The sequence below is a fragment of the Ambystoma mexicanum genome, chromosome 14 (assembly GCF_040938575.1).
Source record: "Ambystoma mexicanum isolate Mex_15411 chromosome 14, UKY_AmexF1_1, whole genome shotgun sequence".
NCBI lineage: Eukaryota > Metazoa > Chordata > Amphibia > Caudata > Ambystomatidae > Ambystoma > Ambystoma mexicanum.
In genome coordinates, this window is record NC_090940.1 from 374112860 (window position 1) to 374130642 (window position 17783).

The window sequence follows — 17783 nt, forward strand, 5'->3', positions numbered from 1 at the left end:
ACTTCTCTCCTTGCTGTTATGTTCATGGCTTTTGATTTGGAGAGGTTTATAGCGAACCCCGAGACCTGTCTGAATTCCCCCAGCTGAGCCATCGCTCTGGGCATCGTATTTTCTGGGTTCTACATGAAGAGCATGATGTCATCCGCATACAGGGCTATTTTGTGGGTTTCCTGACCAATTGTAACTCCTCTGATGCGAGCGTCCTGTCGGAACTGCATTGCACATGGCTCCATCGCCATCGCAAAAATCAGAGGGGAGAGGGGACAGCCCTGTCGAGTGTCCGTTCTGATTTTCACAAACTCTGTACTCTGTCCATTGATCCTGAAACTTGTCGATGGGTGTTGGTAATTGGCAAGCACCATCTTGGTAAATTCTGGGCCAAAGCCGAAGCGCTCCAAGATCAGTTTTAGATAGCACCAGTCCATGCTGTCAAAGGCCCGGGTGGCGTCCAGCTCGGCCACGACAAATGGCTGTCGTGTTCGTCGCCCAGCATCTGTCGTCTACTGCCCTTCTGACGTTATCTTGTGTGTGCCGATCCGTGATGGACCCCGCTTGGTCATCGTGTATTATGCTCAGGAGAGTTTTCATTAGACGAGTTGCTACAATTTGCGTATAGATTTTTGCGTCGGTGTTCAGCAACGCTATGGGACGGTAGCTTGCACTGTTGTTGGGATCTTTATCTGGCTTCAGGGGTAGTATAGTTATAGACCTTCCCATATCGAGCGTGACCTCCCCCCCCCTCCTCTCTGATTGTGTTGTATAGTTTTGTCAACTGGCGAAGTAATTGTGTGCGGAATGTCTTGTAGTAGCCATTGCCAAGGCTGTCTGGACCTGGAGTCTTATTTGCTGGTAGTGCTGTGATGGCATCGCTGATCTCTTGTGCCGTAATTGGATTCCCTAGATTGGATCTGTCTTTCTTGGCAATTTGGGGCAGCGGGAGAGAATTGATATACGTGAGTTGGCGTTCCTAGGTCAAGGTTCTCGTTATTTAAAAGTTCCTCATGAAATCGCTTCATTATTTCTTTTTTATCCCGCTCTGCTGTATTGGGTTTTCCATAGACGTCGTTTAGCTGTACTATATAGTTCCGGGTTTTTTGATTTCTCAATTTTGCTGCCAGAAAACGGTTCGCCTTGCCCCCATGGATATAATAGGATTGTTTTGTTTGTAGCAGTGACCGGGCAATCCGGTTCGCCGTATGATTCTCCAGTTGAGCTCTGATTTTCCGAAGCGCTCTTGGGGATTTCCTCGAGGCATGGGCTTTGTGTTTGGCTTCTGCTGCTTTCACCTCATTTTCTAGTTGGTTTGTCACCAATGTTCTTTCACGGTAGTATGCCGCAGCCTGTGACACGAATTCTCCCCTGATCACTGTCTTTCCAGCGTCCCATATTACCCCCCAGGCCGTTTCCCCGTTGTCGTTTTCTTTGAAGTAGTTGTTGATGGTGGTCTCCATCTGGGCCCTTAACGCTGTGTCCTTCAGGAGGATTTCGTTTAATCTCCAGGGAGGTTTTGCTCTGCACCCTTTTTTCCCCAATCAATGCCCACCATCACTGGTGCGTGGTCTGAGTGATATTCCACTCCTATTTCTACTTCCGTTATTTGCGGGACTAATGTTGTGGATACTAAGAGCATGTCTATCCTGGAGTATCCGAGGTGGACGGCTGAGTAGTGGGTGTACTCTCTCCTGTCTCTGTGGAAAAATCACCAGGTTTCAATTACTCCTAATTCTCTGAAGAATCAACCCAGAGCTTGTCTGTTTTTCTGATCAGTAGTTGTTGGGAGGAGTGTTTTGTCCAGCATTGGGTCCATAACGCAATTGAAGTTGCCACCCACTATCAGTTGGCCCTCGCACCAGCTGCCCAGTTTGCCCAGCAAATCCGTTAGGAACGCATCTCGGCGACTGTTTGGAGTGTAGATAGAAATGATTGTGTACAATTTCCCCTTTATCAGCCCTTTGAGCCCCAAGTACCTGCCCTCTTTGTCTTTGTGGATTTGTCGTTATTTGAAGTCTAGCGCCCTCCCAATTAGTATAGCTACTCCCCTTTTTTTCTCTCCACTTGAAGCGAATTTTTTTTTGGAAAGTTCCGGTTAGTCATTCTCTTCTCGTCTTTAGGCAGGAGGTATGTCTCCTGTAGGAGCCCAATCGCCGTCTGCATTGTTTTCAGCCTGTCTAGTATCACCCGTCGTTTTTTGTTGGCGAGTTCAGGCCCTGTACATTCAGCAATATTACCGTTGACTCAGCCATTTTTGTGTAGGAGAAGTTGCGTTGTTACCAGCTGGGACTGAGGTGTTCCAGTGACTTTCACGTTTACCTTTTCAGTTCCCTTGGTCTCTAGTTTGTTCTGTCGATGTGCCCCTTGTTTCCTTTGCTCTTCCAACAGCCCTCCAAGTCTCCCTCTTTTTCCCCCCACTTCCCAGGTGTGCTGTTCTTTCCCCTCCGTGTCTGGTATGTATGTTTCAATGTATTGTGCTCATCCATCGTTGTTCTACAGTTATACATTCTCTTGTCAGTTCGTTTTCCTGCTTGCCCTCCCACGTAAAGGAGAGACCGAATGGGTGCGTCCACCTGTATAGTATCTGCTTTGTTTGGAGTACTTTTGTAATTGGCCGCATCAGTCTTTTCTTGCGGAGCGTACTCAGTGCTAGGTCTTGGTATAGTTGAATGTGAGACACGTTGATTGTGAGGTCATTGTGGAATCTTGCTGTTCTCAGTATGTCTTCTTTCTGAGAGTAGGACGTTACTGCTATTAGAACATCTCTAGGTCTTGCTCCCGGGTCATTCCGTTTTAGGGCAACTCTGTGTATATGATCAAACCCAATTTGGTCTGGCTGTGTTTCCTGGAGCAGGCTACTGAAACATTGTTGCATCGTGTCCTTAAGATCACAGTCTTGGATCTTTTCGGAGAGGTCTTTGATCCTAATGTTGGATCTTCTTGAGCGGTTTCCAAGGTCTTCTGCTTGTAATTCCAAGTTGGTTGTTTGATTGGCCAGCTGTTCCAGGAGGATGCTGTTCTGGTTAGTTTCTTCTGCTACATTTGATAAGCCATTTTCAACTATATCTATTCTGCCTCCCAGGTCCGCCATTTCTCTGCTTACCTCCTGGAGGGAAGATTTCAGTTCCTCCATCTGTTCCAGCTGGTTGTGGAACGAGTTCGTCAGTCTGGCTTCCATCCCCTCTTCCTCTTTATCTGACACCATTGTGTTTGATGATGCTTCCACTGTGTAGTTGGGGCGTTCCAATTGAGGGGGAGGTGAATCACTCTCCGCTCGACGATTCTGACCACAACACTTTTCAAGCTGGCCCACTTGAGCTTTAGACTGGGTTCTTAGTTTTGACTGTCCAGTCCTGTTCTTCCCCTAACCCCTGGCATCAGAGCTGCTCCTTTGGGGGCAGAGTGTGCCTCTCGGAAGCAGTAAAGTTATCTCCTTGACCAAGGGGTATGACTCCGTCACCGCTTAGACCTCTCAGGCCTATTACGCATCAACTCTTGCTCAAGAAGTAGGATTTCATAGGTTTGTGAATCTACAGGGTTGAGGTTCTTCGTGCGAATTAGTTAATGTTGGTTCGTGGAGCAGCAGTCCCATGCCGTCACTGAGCTCCTATTTTGGGTGTGATGGTACTTTCCCCTGATTCAGCGCTTTCCTGCGTTTACTTGCGTCAAGCTACGTACAAGACAGGGGAAGTCTTCCTATCTTCTACCTGGAGTCGTTTGATTCAGGACGGTAGGACAGGGTGAAGTGCCGTTTTGGGTGATGCAATGTGATTTATATGACACTGAAGCAATTGACGCTAATAAATTGTTGATCTCTGCTTGATTGTGGGTGTCCGGAGGGGATTGCTGAGGATGTTGTGAATATCCACGATTGATTTGCACAGTCCAGTGTGCCTATTTGTACAGCGTGACTCTGTGTGGGCGTCCTGACAGTTGCCCACACACTGGGGCCCTATAACAATGTGGACACCCCGTGTGTCTCCACCGGAGCTCAAGAGACAGTGATCCCTCTCTGGGGCCAGGCCGTGTCGCTGTTGCCGTGTACTGGCTGGTCATGTGAGCAGAAGAGCCTCACAGGTGTTTCTAAATGATTGCTCTAGGGGACTCCTGCTCCTTTGGGGGCTAGTGGCCTGCGAGACACAATTATAACTGCCGTGCCCCTGAGAGTTGGGGTGTAACCACTAGGTTTGTGGCGCTGATTTGATGATTTTAGATGTGGCCGCACCGTAACAGCCGTTGGAGCGTGGCCAGTCTGCCGACTGTCCCTGGCGCCGTGTTGCTGGTGGAATTCACCCCCACGGAGGATCATCAGTCCGCTTGCGCTCGACCGGTCTGCCCGGAGCACCAGCGGTACATCAGGGGAGGGGAGGGAGGGTTGTGCCACTTCTGGCCCACGTTCATAGGTTATTACTCCTGCTGCTTTCGGGGCAATTGGCTCGGAGGAGCTGTTAGCAGTGTGGAGCAACTCCGTATGAATGGATGCCCAGGTGGTGCATGCAACTCCAGCGCAGACCAAGGGATGATAGGCAGGCTCGGTGCGCAACGTTGGGGGCCAGTGCAGATAGTCTCTCAATTGCGGTATTCGTGTCAGGCACTGTCCAACTGAATCCAACACAGGGAGTGTGTTGCCAGGGATAAGTAGTTATGAGGGCTTAATGGTAGTGCAGCAGGGGGTAGCGTTCTTGTCGGGCGGTTGAGGATGGTATGGGAACCTTGCACACGTTGAGGTCTGCCGGTGGGGGAGCAGTGCTGGCACATACCTTATAAATGTCACAGCTGTGCCCCTGTGGATCGTCAGTCGGATGCGTCTGGGCACCGGCGGAGGATCGGTGCTCGAGAGGAGACGGGCCAACCTGTGTGCTGGCGTCCGAGAGGCCCGTGATTTGTTCGATGACGGGGAGCAGGATAGCTGCCTGCTTCTACCCGCAACGGTTTTCAGCGGCTCCGTGGGTGTTGTCGCCCCGCGCCTGTGGGTGGCGTCGGTGGGGCTCCGGTCTGAGTGTCACAGGAGGACCAGCATCAGGAGCAGGATGTTGGCAATGTTAGCTGCCGGACTCCCGTTCCAGGGAGAGAGGGGATCCGTGCACTGCCCCACAGCAGATGGCACTCGCCGCCCTCCAAACGAGAGGCCGTTTCGCATGGAACGGGCTGCATTGCAGGCTGAGACAGGCCATGTGGACACACAGGTGTCTGATCTTCTTTTCCAAGGAGTCGATATCCGTACGGATGTTTTTACAGCTGAGCCTTCTCCCTGAAGGGCTTTCCTTCGGGCTCCAGCCTGCCGATAGGGGCGCCCTCAGGCTATCCAGCTCGATCACCGGCCTCCGCCGTTGGAGGCCCTCTCCCAGACGGGAGGGGAGCAACTTCGCTGGTCACGTTAAGTGGGCAGACCCTTCCGATTTCTGCTGATATTAGGGCTCCGGATGCGAGGCACCTTCCGCTTCGTTGGCATTTAGTTTGATATGCTTGCAGGCTGGGCAAGCTTCAATAGTACGCTTTCTGCCGGACGCTTCAGGGGAGTTTGGCACTCAGGCTTCCATTCAGCCTGCGCCCCCCTGGTGACACTCAATAAATGCTCTTTTAGTATTGTAAAAGATGTATTTTTGCCCTTATTTGCCTTTCTTTTTTGGGCTAAAATTACTTTGGAGATGCTGCCGTTGTTGTGCATGTATAATGCAATCTATTATGTTATTCATGTTTTGGACTCTATTACTGAGATTTTTGCACAACACTGGTGAGGACTGTATGGCAAACTAACTTGATGGTAGAACCGTGTCAACCAAAAGGAAAAGCCATACTTTCCAACGGCAGGCGTATAACTGCAAGTTCTTCCCTACCTCTTCAAAACCCTGCTCAAAGTTGAAACTGGGTAAAGTAAACTGCCCTGCGGAGAGACTCTGCTGGAACGCCATTTGGGATGCAGTTGGTTCTGAAACTGGTTAATGGATCCACTTCAGGTTTTTGTTCCATCTATGCTAGCCCTGTACAGACTCTTAAAAACCCTGCTCACAGGCGAAGCTAGGTGAAGTACAGGAAGGTGCAGCCTCCTCTAGTCTGCCACAAGCTTGTCAGTCCTCTTTTTTTACTGGTATTCTGCCTAAGTTCTCCTGAGTATTGGTTTCTGATGTTTATGCTGTAAACATTACATAGTGCATCCATCTAAAGTTATGTGGCATCTTTAAAGATGCACGTGGCAGCTTCTATACACAGGGTTCATGATATGGGGAGGAGGAACCAGTCGGGCGTGAGGGAGGGCCGGGAGGCGCGATTGGGGATTGGGGCTTGGGAGTGGGAGATTGCATGGTTAGTGGGGACTGAAGCGCCTGGTGCACTGTGTGCAGATTTCTATTTAAAGCACACAAAAGTGATTTGGCCAGCCTCTGGGGATCGGGCCTGGAGTCTAACTCACTGTGGCTGCATGCTGGATCCAGTGATGGTAAAGTGTAGAGCATTAGCATTCCCTTCTCTGTTGCAACTCTTTAAAAAGTCAGAAACCATTCACGGGCCGATTAAAGAAGCTAAACTGACCTAGGGCCATAGAAGATTCCTGCGATTATTGATCATCCACCATCTCACTTGAATAAATCGATTCAGCATCCCCTTCTTCCACCCAAAATGCATGAAACAATAAGCAGGTTAAATAACCAACTTTGAAGACCCCTTTAATGAAACAATTAATCCTGACATTCTTTGTTGCTAGTAGCAAAAAGAAGCCTAGTAATTTATGGATTGAACACGACAACACACTGATGGCTGGACCAGAAAAGTCTCACTTGTGTGAACGGTCAGGAAGGTGATTCATGATTTTGGCCATAAACGTTTATTGAACGAAAATGGATGTGGTAAATGCCCCTCTGTCCCTGCTCCAAGAGGTATTTTTCCTACCTAAAACAAAACAAATGGGTCGGTCCCTTGTCAAGTTGGCCAAAGCAAACTGTCCTCTGTCCAAAGTCCTATTCTGGCCCTCACATTCTAAAAAATGAACTATAAGGTGAAAAGAGAAATGTCTTTGGCCTTGGAAGGTGTACATATGTTCAAAAAGGAAAATGTTTAGCTCCAACACAAATGTTCCAGCAGGATAACTTTCACAAATCAAGAGGGTGGTCCCCTTCCTCTAGAATTCTCTTCACTTAGCTTTATACTTGTTTCTCAAATTCCCTTTAGAACAAATATAATAGACAAAGTAGCTTAGCTGACAATCTGATTCTTGGTAGATTACCTGGTGTACTCTCCTGCCAGGTTTCGTCTTAATGGTTGATATCTCTCAATCACAATCTTTGGTTCCTTATGGATGTATCCTTCTCAGGACTTTCTTGTGCAGTGTATTTTATAAATTGTTCAATTTGTTTTTTTCCCAGTGTACTCTACACCTGGGATTCTCTCACATGCGAATACTTCTTTTCGTTATATACAAACACTTATGACTTGCAATGTCTGGTATACAACCTGCCGGGCATTTTTCTTAAATGCAAACACTTGTTCTCTTGTAAAAAATACTTTATCATTTGCGTATTGCCTACACTTGCAAACTTCAGTTTCTTATATTTATTCTGCTCTGTTTCTCTAAGGAATATGGGACTTTTCGTTCCTTCTCATTTACTTTATTTACTTCTGTTTGCTTCCGGGCCCATCGCCGAAATGCCATGTGTCCCCTCTTCCCTCGGATGGACACAACGGTTTGCTGTAGCGGGAATGGCTTCTCCCCCGGTGAACCTGCAGCGGCTCGTTGGCATCCTGCTTCCTTCCTTCTTGCTTGCTGCTTTTTTCGTGGTTCCTGTCCTTCCAGCAACTCTTGCTTGCTGAGTCCATGCTGTTTAAATGCCCCGCTGGCCAATATGCGCTCACAACAACTAGAGCACAGCTTGCGTACTGGGGCATCAGTGATCTTCATAATTCTGTTCAGCTTCCTCGTGGCAGAACTCCTATCCTTGGAAGAAGGGAAGTCAGTTTGTGATTATTTCTAGGCAGAGTCTGGTAATTGTTAATAATGTTACTAATATGCGAACACCAGGCATTCAGCATTTTATACTATTGTGGAGTTATGACTCGGAAGCATGGGATGCTGCAGAAATGATATTTTTATTTCTCTCAAAAGCCAACAAAAGAAATGTCCTCTTATGTCCTTGCCAGTTCCTTCACTGTCCAAGTTGCCCTTTTTGGAACGTAAAACGTTGCCTTCCTAAGCTTTTTGTTATTCTTTGGTATCCGGATAGGCCCACCAGTCGTTCCTTCTCCTTCCGTCCTCTTCGATGTTCTAAAACAAATACAGAGCGGGTCAGTTCCCCTGCTTTTGTTCCCCTTGCCTGACTCACTTCCCCACCAATCTGAGTCACCACCGCATAGCAGGCCCCTTATTAGTTGCCCTTGTGGTGTCCCTCCTCCTTTGAAGGCTGCTGCCCATCTATGTGTTTTTGAACTTCCCCGGTCGTCTGAAGTAGCGTGTTTGCAGTCTGTCATGCTTATTTTACCTAGGGTTTGTGAGGCCGCCCCATACTGGACTCTCCTGGTGTTGGGTCCCTTTACTCTAGAGCGGCGTCCCACTCCGTCTCTGGAGATGGGCTCGTCTTGCCGGCAGCACCGCCTCTCCATGTGATCCCGCCCAGGCAGCTCGAGGAACTCGCTAGGCTGACTGCACCTCCGCCCACAGCATCAGGCCCTGCTGGTGGGACATGTAATCCCGCCTGTATATCCCATGAGTTGTGTATTTCAAGCTTGTTGAATATAACCCATTCATACATTCTAAACTTGTATTTGTCACCTGAAACAAGAACAAATAGCTCAAGTCCATTTCCAGTTGGATTGTTTTCAAGTATCAAGAAGCTGGAGATCTTATTTCCGGTGACCAAACTACTACCTTCGATTTGAAACATTCTCCGGTTCAGGACTTTCCTACGGTTACTGTTGTGGTTTTTTTGGGGTTCACATCTGATGAGTTATTTGATGGAGCAGTCTTGCAAGACCTTTTTTGGCAACTATCCTCAACATTTTGCATAAGCGTGTACTGCTATGGATGTCAATTTAAAGAGTGTGAACTTTACTACACTTTAATGTAGATGAGAAAACAAAGTTATTTACATGAAATTATATATTTGCCAAGTCTTGTGTTCACGTGGTAAAATTCGAAGGCCTAGTGAAGTGTTTGCGCTCAGAAAAATGTATAGGGGCTGGATCTTATCTGTAACTATACTGTTTAATGAAGAACACAAAGCAGTTAACTTGGAGTTTAACCTTGACTTTTGGTAGATCTGTAGAATAGCGCACACTTAGGGATCGATAATTACTGATAAGCAGCTTGTTCATTTTGTAGATATGCAGTAGTAAACATTACCAAATGTATGCTATCTTTTTGTATCTTTCTCTTTAGCAACACTTTTTGCCAGTCTGAATCCCTCCAAGAAAGCCCACCAACCATATAGTGCAACTGGTGAAAGAACATTGCCCTTTCCAAGTTCAAATTCAAACCCAGGATCCTTCATTCTTCCATCATATCCCTTGTCTTCTCCAAGAGCCAGTCCAAAACAAAGTTCTCCCTCCAGTGGCTCACCCAAAAAATCTCAAGAGCCTTTTGTTGCCTTTTCAAATTCTTGGCCATTGAAGAACTTTGAGGGGCGGCCTAAACCAATGAAGCTTTCCAATCAAAAGCCCGGGGAAATGCCAGGTAAGTTTTTATTAGACTATTTTAACTTACAATGTGTGTGGCACACATGTCTGGGAACACTCTGGAAATGGTATGATTGGATTTGGGTTATTTGTATTGTTCAGTAGTCAGGCGGACTAAACTTCATTAGGGCGCAAAGGAAATTGGTACCATAAAGGTAAAACCCAGAATCAACAAACAAAATAGAAAGGTTTTAAGAGCTTTCGGAAAGGAATAGAGAGTAAGAGATGCTCACTTTCTACACAATAGTATTGTAAATTGTTGTAATTGGGCGACCTGTAGTTCGGGGGAATTTTCCATCCACCTCCAAAGCACTTATTTTTATTTTTTATTTTATGCATGAACCTATAACCTTTCATTTAACAATATTTAATTACCTACAGCCTCTCTCCTTTTGGGACAAGAAAAACGCAGGGTTGCACAGAAGCTCTATTTGATAAAATAGAAATAAGTAAATCAATTTAAGTATAAACAAATAATGCATCTATGAAATTTCCATGTCAATGGCCACTACAATTAAGGGTGATCAGTACACTGGTCTCATCACTTTTTAATGCCACCTTTGCTTAAATGTGGACTTTTGGAAACTAGCACATTACCATTATATATACATTTGGTTTACCCTGAACGTACATCCACCATGAATTGAAAAATGTATGAGGGTTCAAGGTAAAGCTTTCATTTGGAAAAACAGAAAGTAGAATCGGAACATCCCTGCTTATCTAAATCACACTACTTTTTATTGATTGAAAATAAATACCTCCTCTTTACCCAGTAGACATGAACATCTCAAGCAGCATTCCAGGAAACTAAATTTTAAAGACAAGCTACTTTCCCTTCTTTGGTGCTTCCATTGCATTCATTTGTAAAAGTGAACATTTATCATTTTCAATGGGCACTTAAATTGGGGAAATGGGTAGCAGTTAATGGCCCCCAATGCAAATACTGTGATGCCACATTTTACTACCACCATTTTGAATTGCACTGTATTTAACGCCACTGTACCTGTGTCTCCTACCCCCAAAAAATGAAACCACTGGTACTGCTAAGGCCAGAACCACTGATGCGCCCACCGCCCCCCTCACCTCGTCCATCCCGCCTATACACCCCCACCCCATCACCCCAGAACCACATCTCAATTGTGCCATGGTTAATGGCCGGTCCATTAACGCACATGCCTTAGACATACACAACCTCATCACCACCCGCAATCTAGACCTTCTTATGGTCACCGAAACGTGGCGCTGCGAAGCCTCAGACCCTGCACTCTCTCTGGCACTCCCTCCAGGCTATTCTATCATCCGATAAGATTGCCCATCTAAAGGTGGAGGTGTAGCGCTAACAGCCAAAGACTGCCTATCTGTTAGAAAGATTGAGAAATCCATGAACAATAACAGCAACTACCTCCAACTCTGCCTCTCTCATCACTGCACCATCGCCATACACCTTGTCTCCCACCCCCAGGCTCCTTAGGTGACCTTCGGGCTTCCCTCATTCTCCTCCTGACAGACAACCTTAAGAAACCCTCCAAAGTCAACTTACTCGGTGATGTCAACCTAGGCCTTAATGACACCAAAGATCCAGCTGCTAAATTGCTTTACTCAGCCCTTGAGACCCTAGGGTTCAGGAACACTATCTCCGACCCTACCCACACTTTAGGCAGAACTCTGGACTGGATTGCCCAGCACAATTGTCCTCTCCTCATCACAGGCAATACCCCCACCCCATGGTCTGACCACCGCATTATCACATTTAGCGTTCGCACCACCAACTCCTCTGCTCCTCACCCCCTACCGCCAGCACTCGCAAGAAGCTCCCACCAACTTACTAAAAAAAGGATACTACCCTTCCTCCAGGGTCCAGCTTTCAGACCATCGTTCTCCACTGACCCAGAGGCCCTCACCCTATCCTATGATGTCGCAATCAAATGGAGATTCAACTCCACAGCCCCACTAAAACCTCGTAAAATCAAACCCACCAGCCACTCCAATGCCTGGTTCACCCCAGACCTCCTCATTCTCTGCACGGAAAAACAGACTGCCCTAGCACGATGGCAAACCTCCCACTCTAACAAAGACAAACTTGACTTTAACGCCTGCTCAAGAGTACAAGAAGGCAATCATTCTTGCCAAAGCTAAATCTTTTGAATCCAGAAACTCTGAAGCTAAATCTAATACGAAAAATCTTCTGTCTTCAGAGAGTTAGAGACCCCGACCCCTGCCCCCCAGATCTTCAACAAAGATAAGGCGTGGTGTGATGAAATACAAACAGCCATACGTAACAAGTTGAGCTCACTCCAAACTAAAATACAAGCTACAAAACACTCGCTCCCCAATACTCCTACCCCCACCCTTTTCCCTCTCCGGACACCTCCCCGCTATTCTCATTCAAGGCCATACAGGAACAAGACATGATCAACCTCATGAGAACCATAAAGCCATCCAACTGCAAGGGTGACTCTTGCCCTGCCACAATTATCAAGGACTGTGCCGATACCCTTGTACCATTCCCGACAGCCTTCATCAACGCCTCTTTTGCCACAGGGAAAGTCCCTTCCTGCCTCAAGGAAGCCTGGGTCTGCCCCCTTCTAAAAACAACGCTTGACCCAACCTCTCCCAACAACTACAGGCCAATCACTACCGTCCAATTCTTACACAAGATATTGGACAAGGCAGTCTACCTGCAGGTGCAACGCTTAATCGAAGAAAACAAGCTCTTTCGCCCAAGGCACGGAACGGAAACCACCCTACTGGACCAAAAAAAAAAAAACAGATGGACGATGCCAGAGACCTGGGTAAACCAGCCCTACTCTTACTACTTGACCTCTCTGTGGCATTCGACCTCGCAGACCACAACGTCCTATGCCACCACCTCTCTTCCACGGCTAAATTCTCCCCTGATGCCACTGCCTGGATCACCTCCTTCTTGCAAGGGAGGACCATGCAAGTATTCTCTGACTCGGCCTCCACCTCACCCACCATCTTGCTATGTAGGGTACCTCAAGGATCCTGCCTCTCTCCCACTCTCTACAACATCTTTACTCGCCCTCTTTCTCATCCTGGGTAGCTCCTACACCAACTACGCGGATGATACCCAGATCCTCCTCGCTCTCACAGGCAACTATGACACAGACTCCACTACACTCAACATCTACAACACTATCCATGCATGGATGGCAGCCAACGGACTATGCCTCAACTCTGACAAGACAGAACTCCTTCTGGTAGGATCCTCTGACACACTTAAACCTCGACACATAGTTTAGCCATTTCACCATTGACTCTATTAAAATTCCAGTTTCTGATGCTTGTTAATCTGCTTAGAATCACATGCTGTGCATATGGTCCGACATCCAGTAGTAACCGCGGAGTATTGCATCGTCTTTCGGGGACCGAAAGGGGACGTCGGCATAGACGTGTCTGAAACACTATCCCTATCTTGACGTGTGTAGTACCCAAAATCCCTCACGCGCCGAGGTCCCTCAGATTGTTTTTTTCCGCCCAGATAACTGGTCGCCCTATAGCGGAGCTCTTCATGAGACATTGTTTATCTTGCCGAATTGTCGGTTTAATCCCTGTTAAGTCACTTCGCTCATCAAGAACATCTTCGACGAATACTATGGGGGAATAGTCTACGGCTGTGGGTTCCGGCGCCTAAGATCCGGCGTTCGGACTTCCACGTGGTCGGACCTTCTGGCCGGCCTACAGAGTAGGGCGAGTGGGCTTGGGGTTTGCCATACTGCTATGATGGCTTTCCTCTTTTCCACTGCTTTCCTTTTTGGTCTGGTCACCCTTCCCTTCTGCTATGGAAAGGACTCCATTTAGATTCTGCCCTGTGTGTAGGGTCAGATATCCGTGGAAAGACGAGCACACGTCGTGTAACGCTTGTCTCCCCCTAGAGCACGATGAAAAGCGGTGTTCGGCGTGTAAACTCCTTAAACCTAAAACCCTTAAGGAGCGCCGGTTGAAGCGGTGGGCCGCGTACGGAATGTCACACGTGGAGCCTCCCTCCCCTGCCGCGACACCAGCCGAAAGTGACAGGGGTACATCGGATGACCAAACGTCCAACGCGGACGTTATAGACCTTGAGGCGGACTATTCTAGAGCCGCCAAGCCCCGTCCCCGACCCTTCCAGGCTCGACTCCGGTCTTGCTACAGGGACCACACCCGGTGACATGGGGCGTACAATCGCACCGCACAAAGCACACAAGCGCATCGTCGAAGAAGGCGAAAGCGCCAACGAATCGGTCTGATCCGAAGCCTTCCCCGCATCCGCAGCAGCGCATGACGACTGTGCATAACAAACATAACAAGGGCGCTACTCCCCAAACTATACACGCCGAAGTTTCTGAACAAGAAACTTCTACGGTTTCCAAGGCCCGTACAGGCCCAAAAACTACGAGTAGGCCTCTACCCGAGAAGCCATCCGCTGGCCCTGCTGGAGCCGCAGAAGACATTTTCACTGCCGACACATCATCGGAGGTGTTGTCTCCCGAAGATTCGGTGACTATCCGTAAGAGCATCAATAGGATTGCTACGGCGGTGGGCCTAGTACCGGTTCCGCCCACAGTTATGGGCCAATCTGCCGAAAAGTTTTCCACGGATTTGGAAGACGATCCCGAAGACTCTTACGAAGAAAGCCAGGTACCCCTCCCAGCACCCTGAGGAGATCCTCTCAACGCCTTAGGGCGGAGAACACGGTTCCTACTCAACTAGGTCCATTTGGGTCATCCAAGTGGACCACGGAGCAATTCGAGGGGTGTATGGATCGGCTGGAGCAGTTTTTCAGGGCTTCTGATCAACCTCCACCGAAAAAAGCTTGGGTAGACCTTAACCCTCAAACACAAGTTGCACAACACCTAGATGTCCAACACCAAGTTGACTATCAAGAAGATGTCCAGATGGACACATATAGAGACATCTATACACAAGAGGAGTCTTCTTTTCTGGACAACTATGGGGAAGATCAAGGGGCAACTGACAACTGGGAGGGCACACAGCAGGATTCTGATATCGTTTGCCGCGACTCGACAAGCTTCCCCGGTGGATGATCAAATGGCTTTCAACAACATGTTAAAAAAAGCAGTGGAATTCTTTAAAATTGCCACGCTTGAAGCCTTGCCCGAACAAGATTTTGCGGAGGACATTATTAATGAAAAGCCTCCGGCAAGCCAGTCTATCCCTCTCTTGAGCTCTGTAAAGAGACGGCTGGCCCCTTCCTTACTTGCACCCGCTCAGACTATGGCTGTGAACCCAAGGTTCGAAAAACTTTTCCGGCCCTCCCCCACCGACCCGCTTCATATCAAAGGACACGCAATCCCAGACTTGCTGGTGGTGACCAACACCCGCAAGAGAGCAGGGGTTCCCCTTGCCACGGGAGAGTCACCCCCGGACAAGGAGTCCAAAAGGTTGTATGCCTTAGGCAAACGGGTTACGTCGGCGGCGGCCTATACCGTCCGGATTGCCAATAACACGACGTTACTGGCAAGCTACGTCGACGCCCAATGGAACCTACTCCAGGAAGGCCTTCTGGAGGTTCCAGAACCAACCAGAGCCAAGCTTCTTGCCATTGTCTCGGAAGGGCAAACTTGCCAGTCAGAATGTTGTAAAGAATACCCTGGACACCGCAGAGACAGCAGGCAGGTCTCTCGCACAGGGTACTCTCCTAAAGAGGCACGCGTGGCTGCGCACGTCAGGCTTCAGGCCTGAGACCCATGCATCCATTATCAACAAACCCATCGAAGAGGCCAACCTCTTCGGGAAGGCGGTAGACGATGCTTTGGAGACAGCCAAGAAGGAGCACAAGACTATTAAGTCGCTGCACCAAATTTCCCAATAACCCTCTTCACAGAGGGGCAGTAATTCTCGGCGGTCCTTTCGAGGACAAGCCCGCGCCGCTCAAAACAATTTCGGCACAAGCAACTTCAACTCAACCTGCTGCAAGCCCCACTTACTACCCCCAGAGGGGTCAGAAGTGCGGAAAGAATAGAGGCAGAGGCTCCAATTCCAGAGGAGCGTGAACTTCGGGTCAGAAATGACCACCAAGTCCAGGTCCCCTCCCATGTCTCACCGGTCAGGGGGTGATTAACATCTTTCCTCAAGGCATGGGAGGGGATAACTTCAGACCAGTGGGTCTTAAAGACGGTCGCCCACGGTTACTGCATGGAATTCACCCGACCTCCACAGTTCAGACTGCTGAAACATTGATGCCTTTCACCGGAACATCTGCAGATCCTGATCCAAGAGGTGGAAGCGCTGCTGGGAAAGGACACCATAGAAGCCGTCCCGATTCTTCAGGTAAACGAGGGTATCTATTCAGTGTACTTCCTTGTACCCAAAAAGGATCTCACCATGCGTCCTGTTCTAGATCTGCGCCCAGCAAAAAAGTTCATAAAGCCCCAGAAGTTTTGCATGGTAACACTGCAAGAGGTGATCCCATTGCTAAAACAGGGGGACTTCATGACAATATTGGATATGAAAGATGCATACTTTCATATTTCAATGCTGCCAGCGCACAGAAAATTCCTAAGGTTCGTGATTCAGGACAAACACTACCAGTTCATGGTACTTCCCTTTGGCATAGCCTCGATGCCAAGGGTGTTTACCAAGATCCTGGAAGCGGCAGCGGCACACCTGCGCAGACTTTCAGTTCCAGTTTACCCTTACCTCGACGATTGGCTCATCACGGGGGACTCATTCGACGTTTCTTTTTCGAACACCCAAAAAACAGTAGACCTACTGTTCAGCCTGGGATTTTCTATCAACGAAAAGAAATCCAGCTTAGTCCCCAGCCAAGTAAAACAGTTCCTGGGGGCTTTAATTCGTACGTAAGCCGGTCTAGTCTTCCCTTCCAGCGAGAGGGTTCAGAACATGCTCTCTCAGGTTCCTCAGTATGTAGCCAGTCTAGAGGTGACGGTACGCAAAGCTATGCGTTTGCTAGGGATGATGGCGTCGTGCATATACTTGGTTCCCCACGCGTGGCTGCGCATGCGTCCCATGCAAGAGTGGCTCAACAGCCAGTGGTGTCAGGCCAGCCGACAATGGGAAGATCTGTTAGTTGTCTCGCCATCCCTCGTTCTCTCTCTGCAGTGGTGGTCGAGGGAGAACCTCTTGAAGGGGAAAACCTTCACCACCCCTGCAGTGGAAGCCACTCTCACGACAGACACATCTCTCACTGGGTGGGGGGGGGGCCCCCTCACCTGCTTCAACAGACCGCGCACGGAGTGTGGTCCCCTCAAGTAGCGTCCAACCATATAAACTTACTGGAGCTACTAGCAGTGTTCAAAGCATTGAAAGCCTTTCAGGAGCAACTGCAAGGGAAGACAGTGCTGGTTCTAACCGACAGCACAACAGCAATGTATTACCTGAACAAATAGGGGGGCACTCACTCTCCAGGGCTATCCAAGCTGTCCCAAAACATCTGGATATGGGCTCTCAAACACAAGATGTTCCTGATATCCCAACATGTTCCAGGGGAACTCAATCTGCTGGCAGATGTACACAGCAGAGATTTTCCTCTGCCAGAAGAGAACGAATGGCGACTGCACAAAGACATTGTATCCAACGTCTTAGCAGAATGGGGGTTTCCAGAGATCAACCTGTTCGCTACTCAGGAGAACGCCCAATGCCAAGATTACGCCTCCTGGTACCCCCAGAACCGATCCAAGGGGAACGGTCTCTGGATAACTTGGTCGGGGAAATTTGTCTACGCTTTGACCCCCAAACCCCCCCTCCCCTCCGACTCCCCTTCTGAACAAGATAGTACACAAGATGCACCAGGAACCAGTCACCATGATTCTGGTAGCTCCCATGTGGGCCTACCAACCTTAGTTCGCGCACCAGATGGAAATGTCCCTCTCCCCACCAGTCAAGCTGCCCTGCCCGTACAACATGTTGTCTCAGGACAGGGGGGAGACACTGCTCCCATGCCCACAAACTCTGAACTTAGCAGCCTGGCTCCTGAGGTCTTAGAGTTTGGACATCTGCAACTCCCTCAAAGATGCATGGACATACTGAGAGAGGCAAGACAGCCTAACACACTTTATTGCTATGCCAGCAATGGAAACGTTTTGTCATCTGGTGCAGTTCCAAAGGCGTCAATCCCATCGATTGCTCGCCTTCACACATTGTGTTAT

At 48.6% G+C, this 17783-nt stretch overlaps 1 protein-coding gene across 2 annotated transcripts in view; it reads left to right on the forward strand.

Annotated features, from left to right (window-relative positions):
* The window catches only part of TOGARAM1 (TOG array regulator of axonemal microtubules 1), a 1414449-nt gene that overhangs the window by 98433 nt on the left and 1298233 nt on the right, over nucleotides 1–17783 (forward strand). For both annotated transcript variants that reach the window (XM_069637491.1, XM_069637490.1), the window contains exon 4: nucleotides 9356–9649. In XM_069637491.1, coding sequence (XP_069493592.1) covers nucleotides 9356–9649 — 294 coding nt within the window. The remainder of the gene's footprint in view (nucleotides 1–9355; nucleotides 9650–17783) is intronic.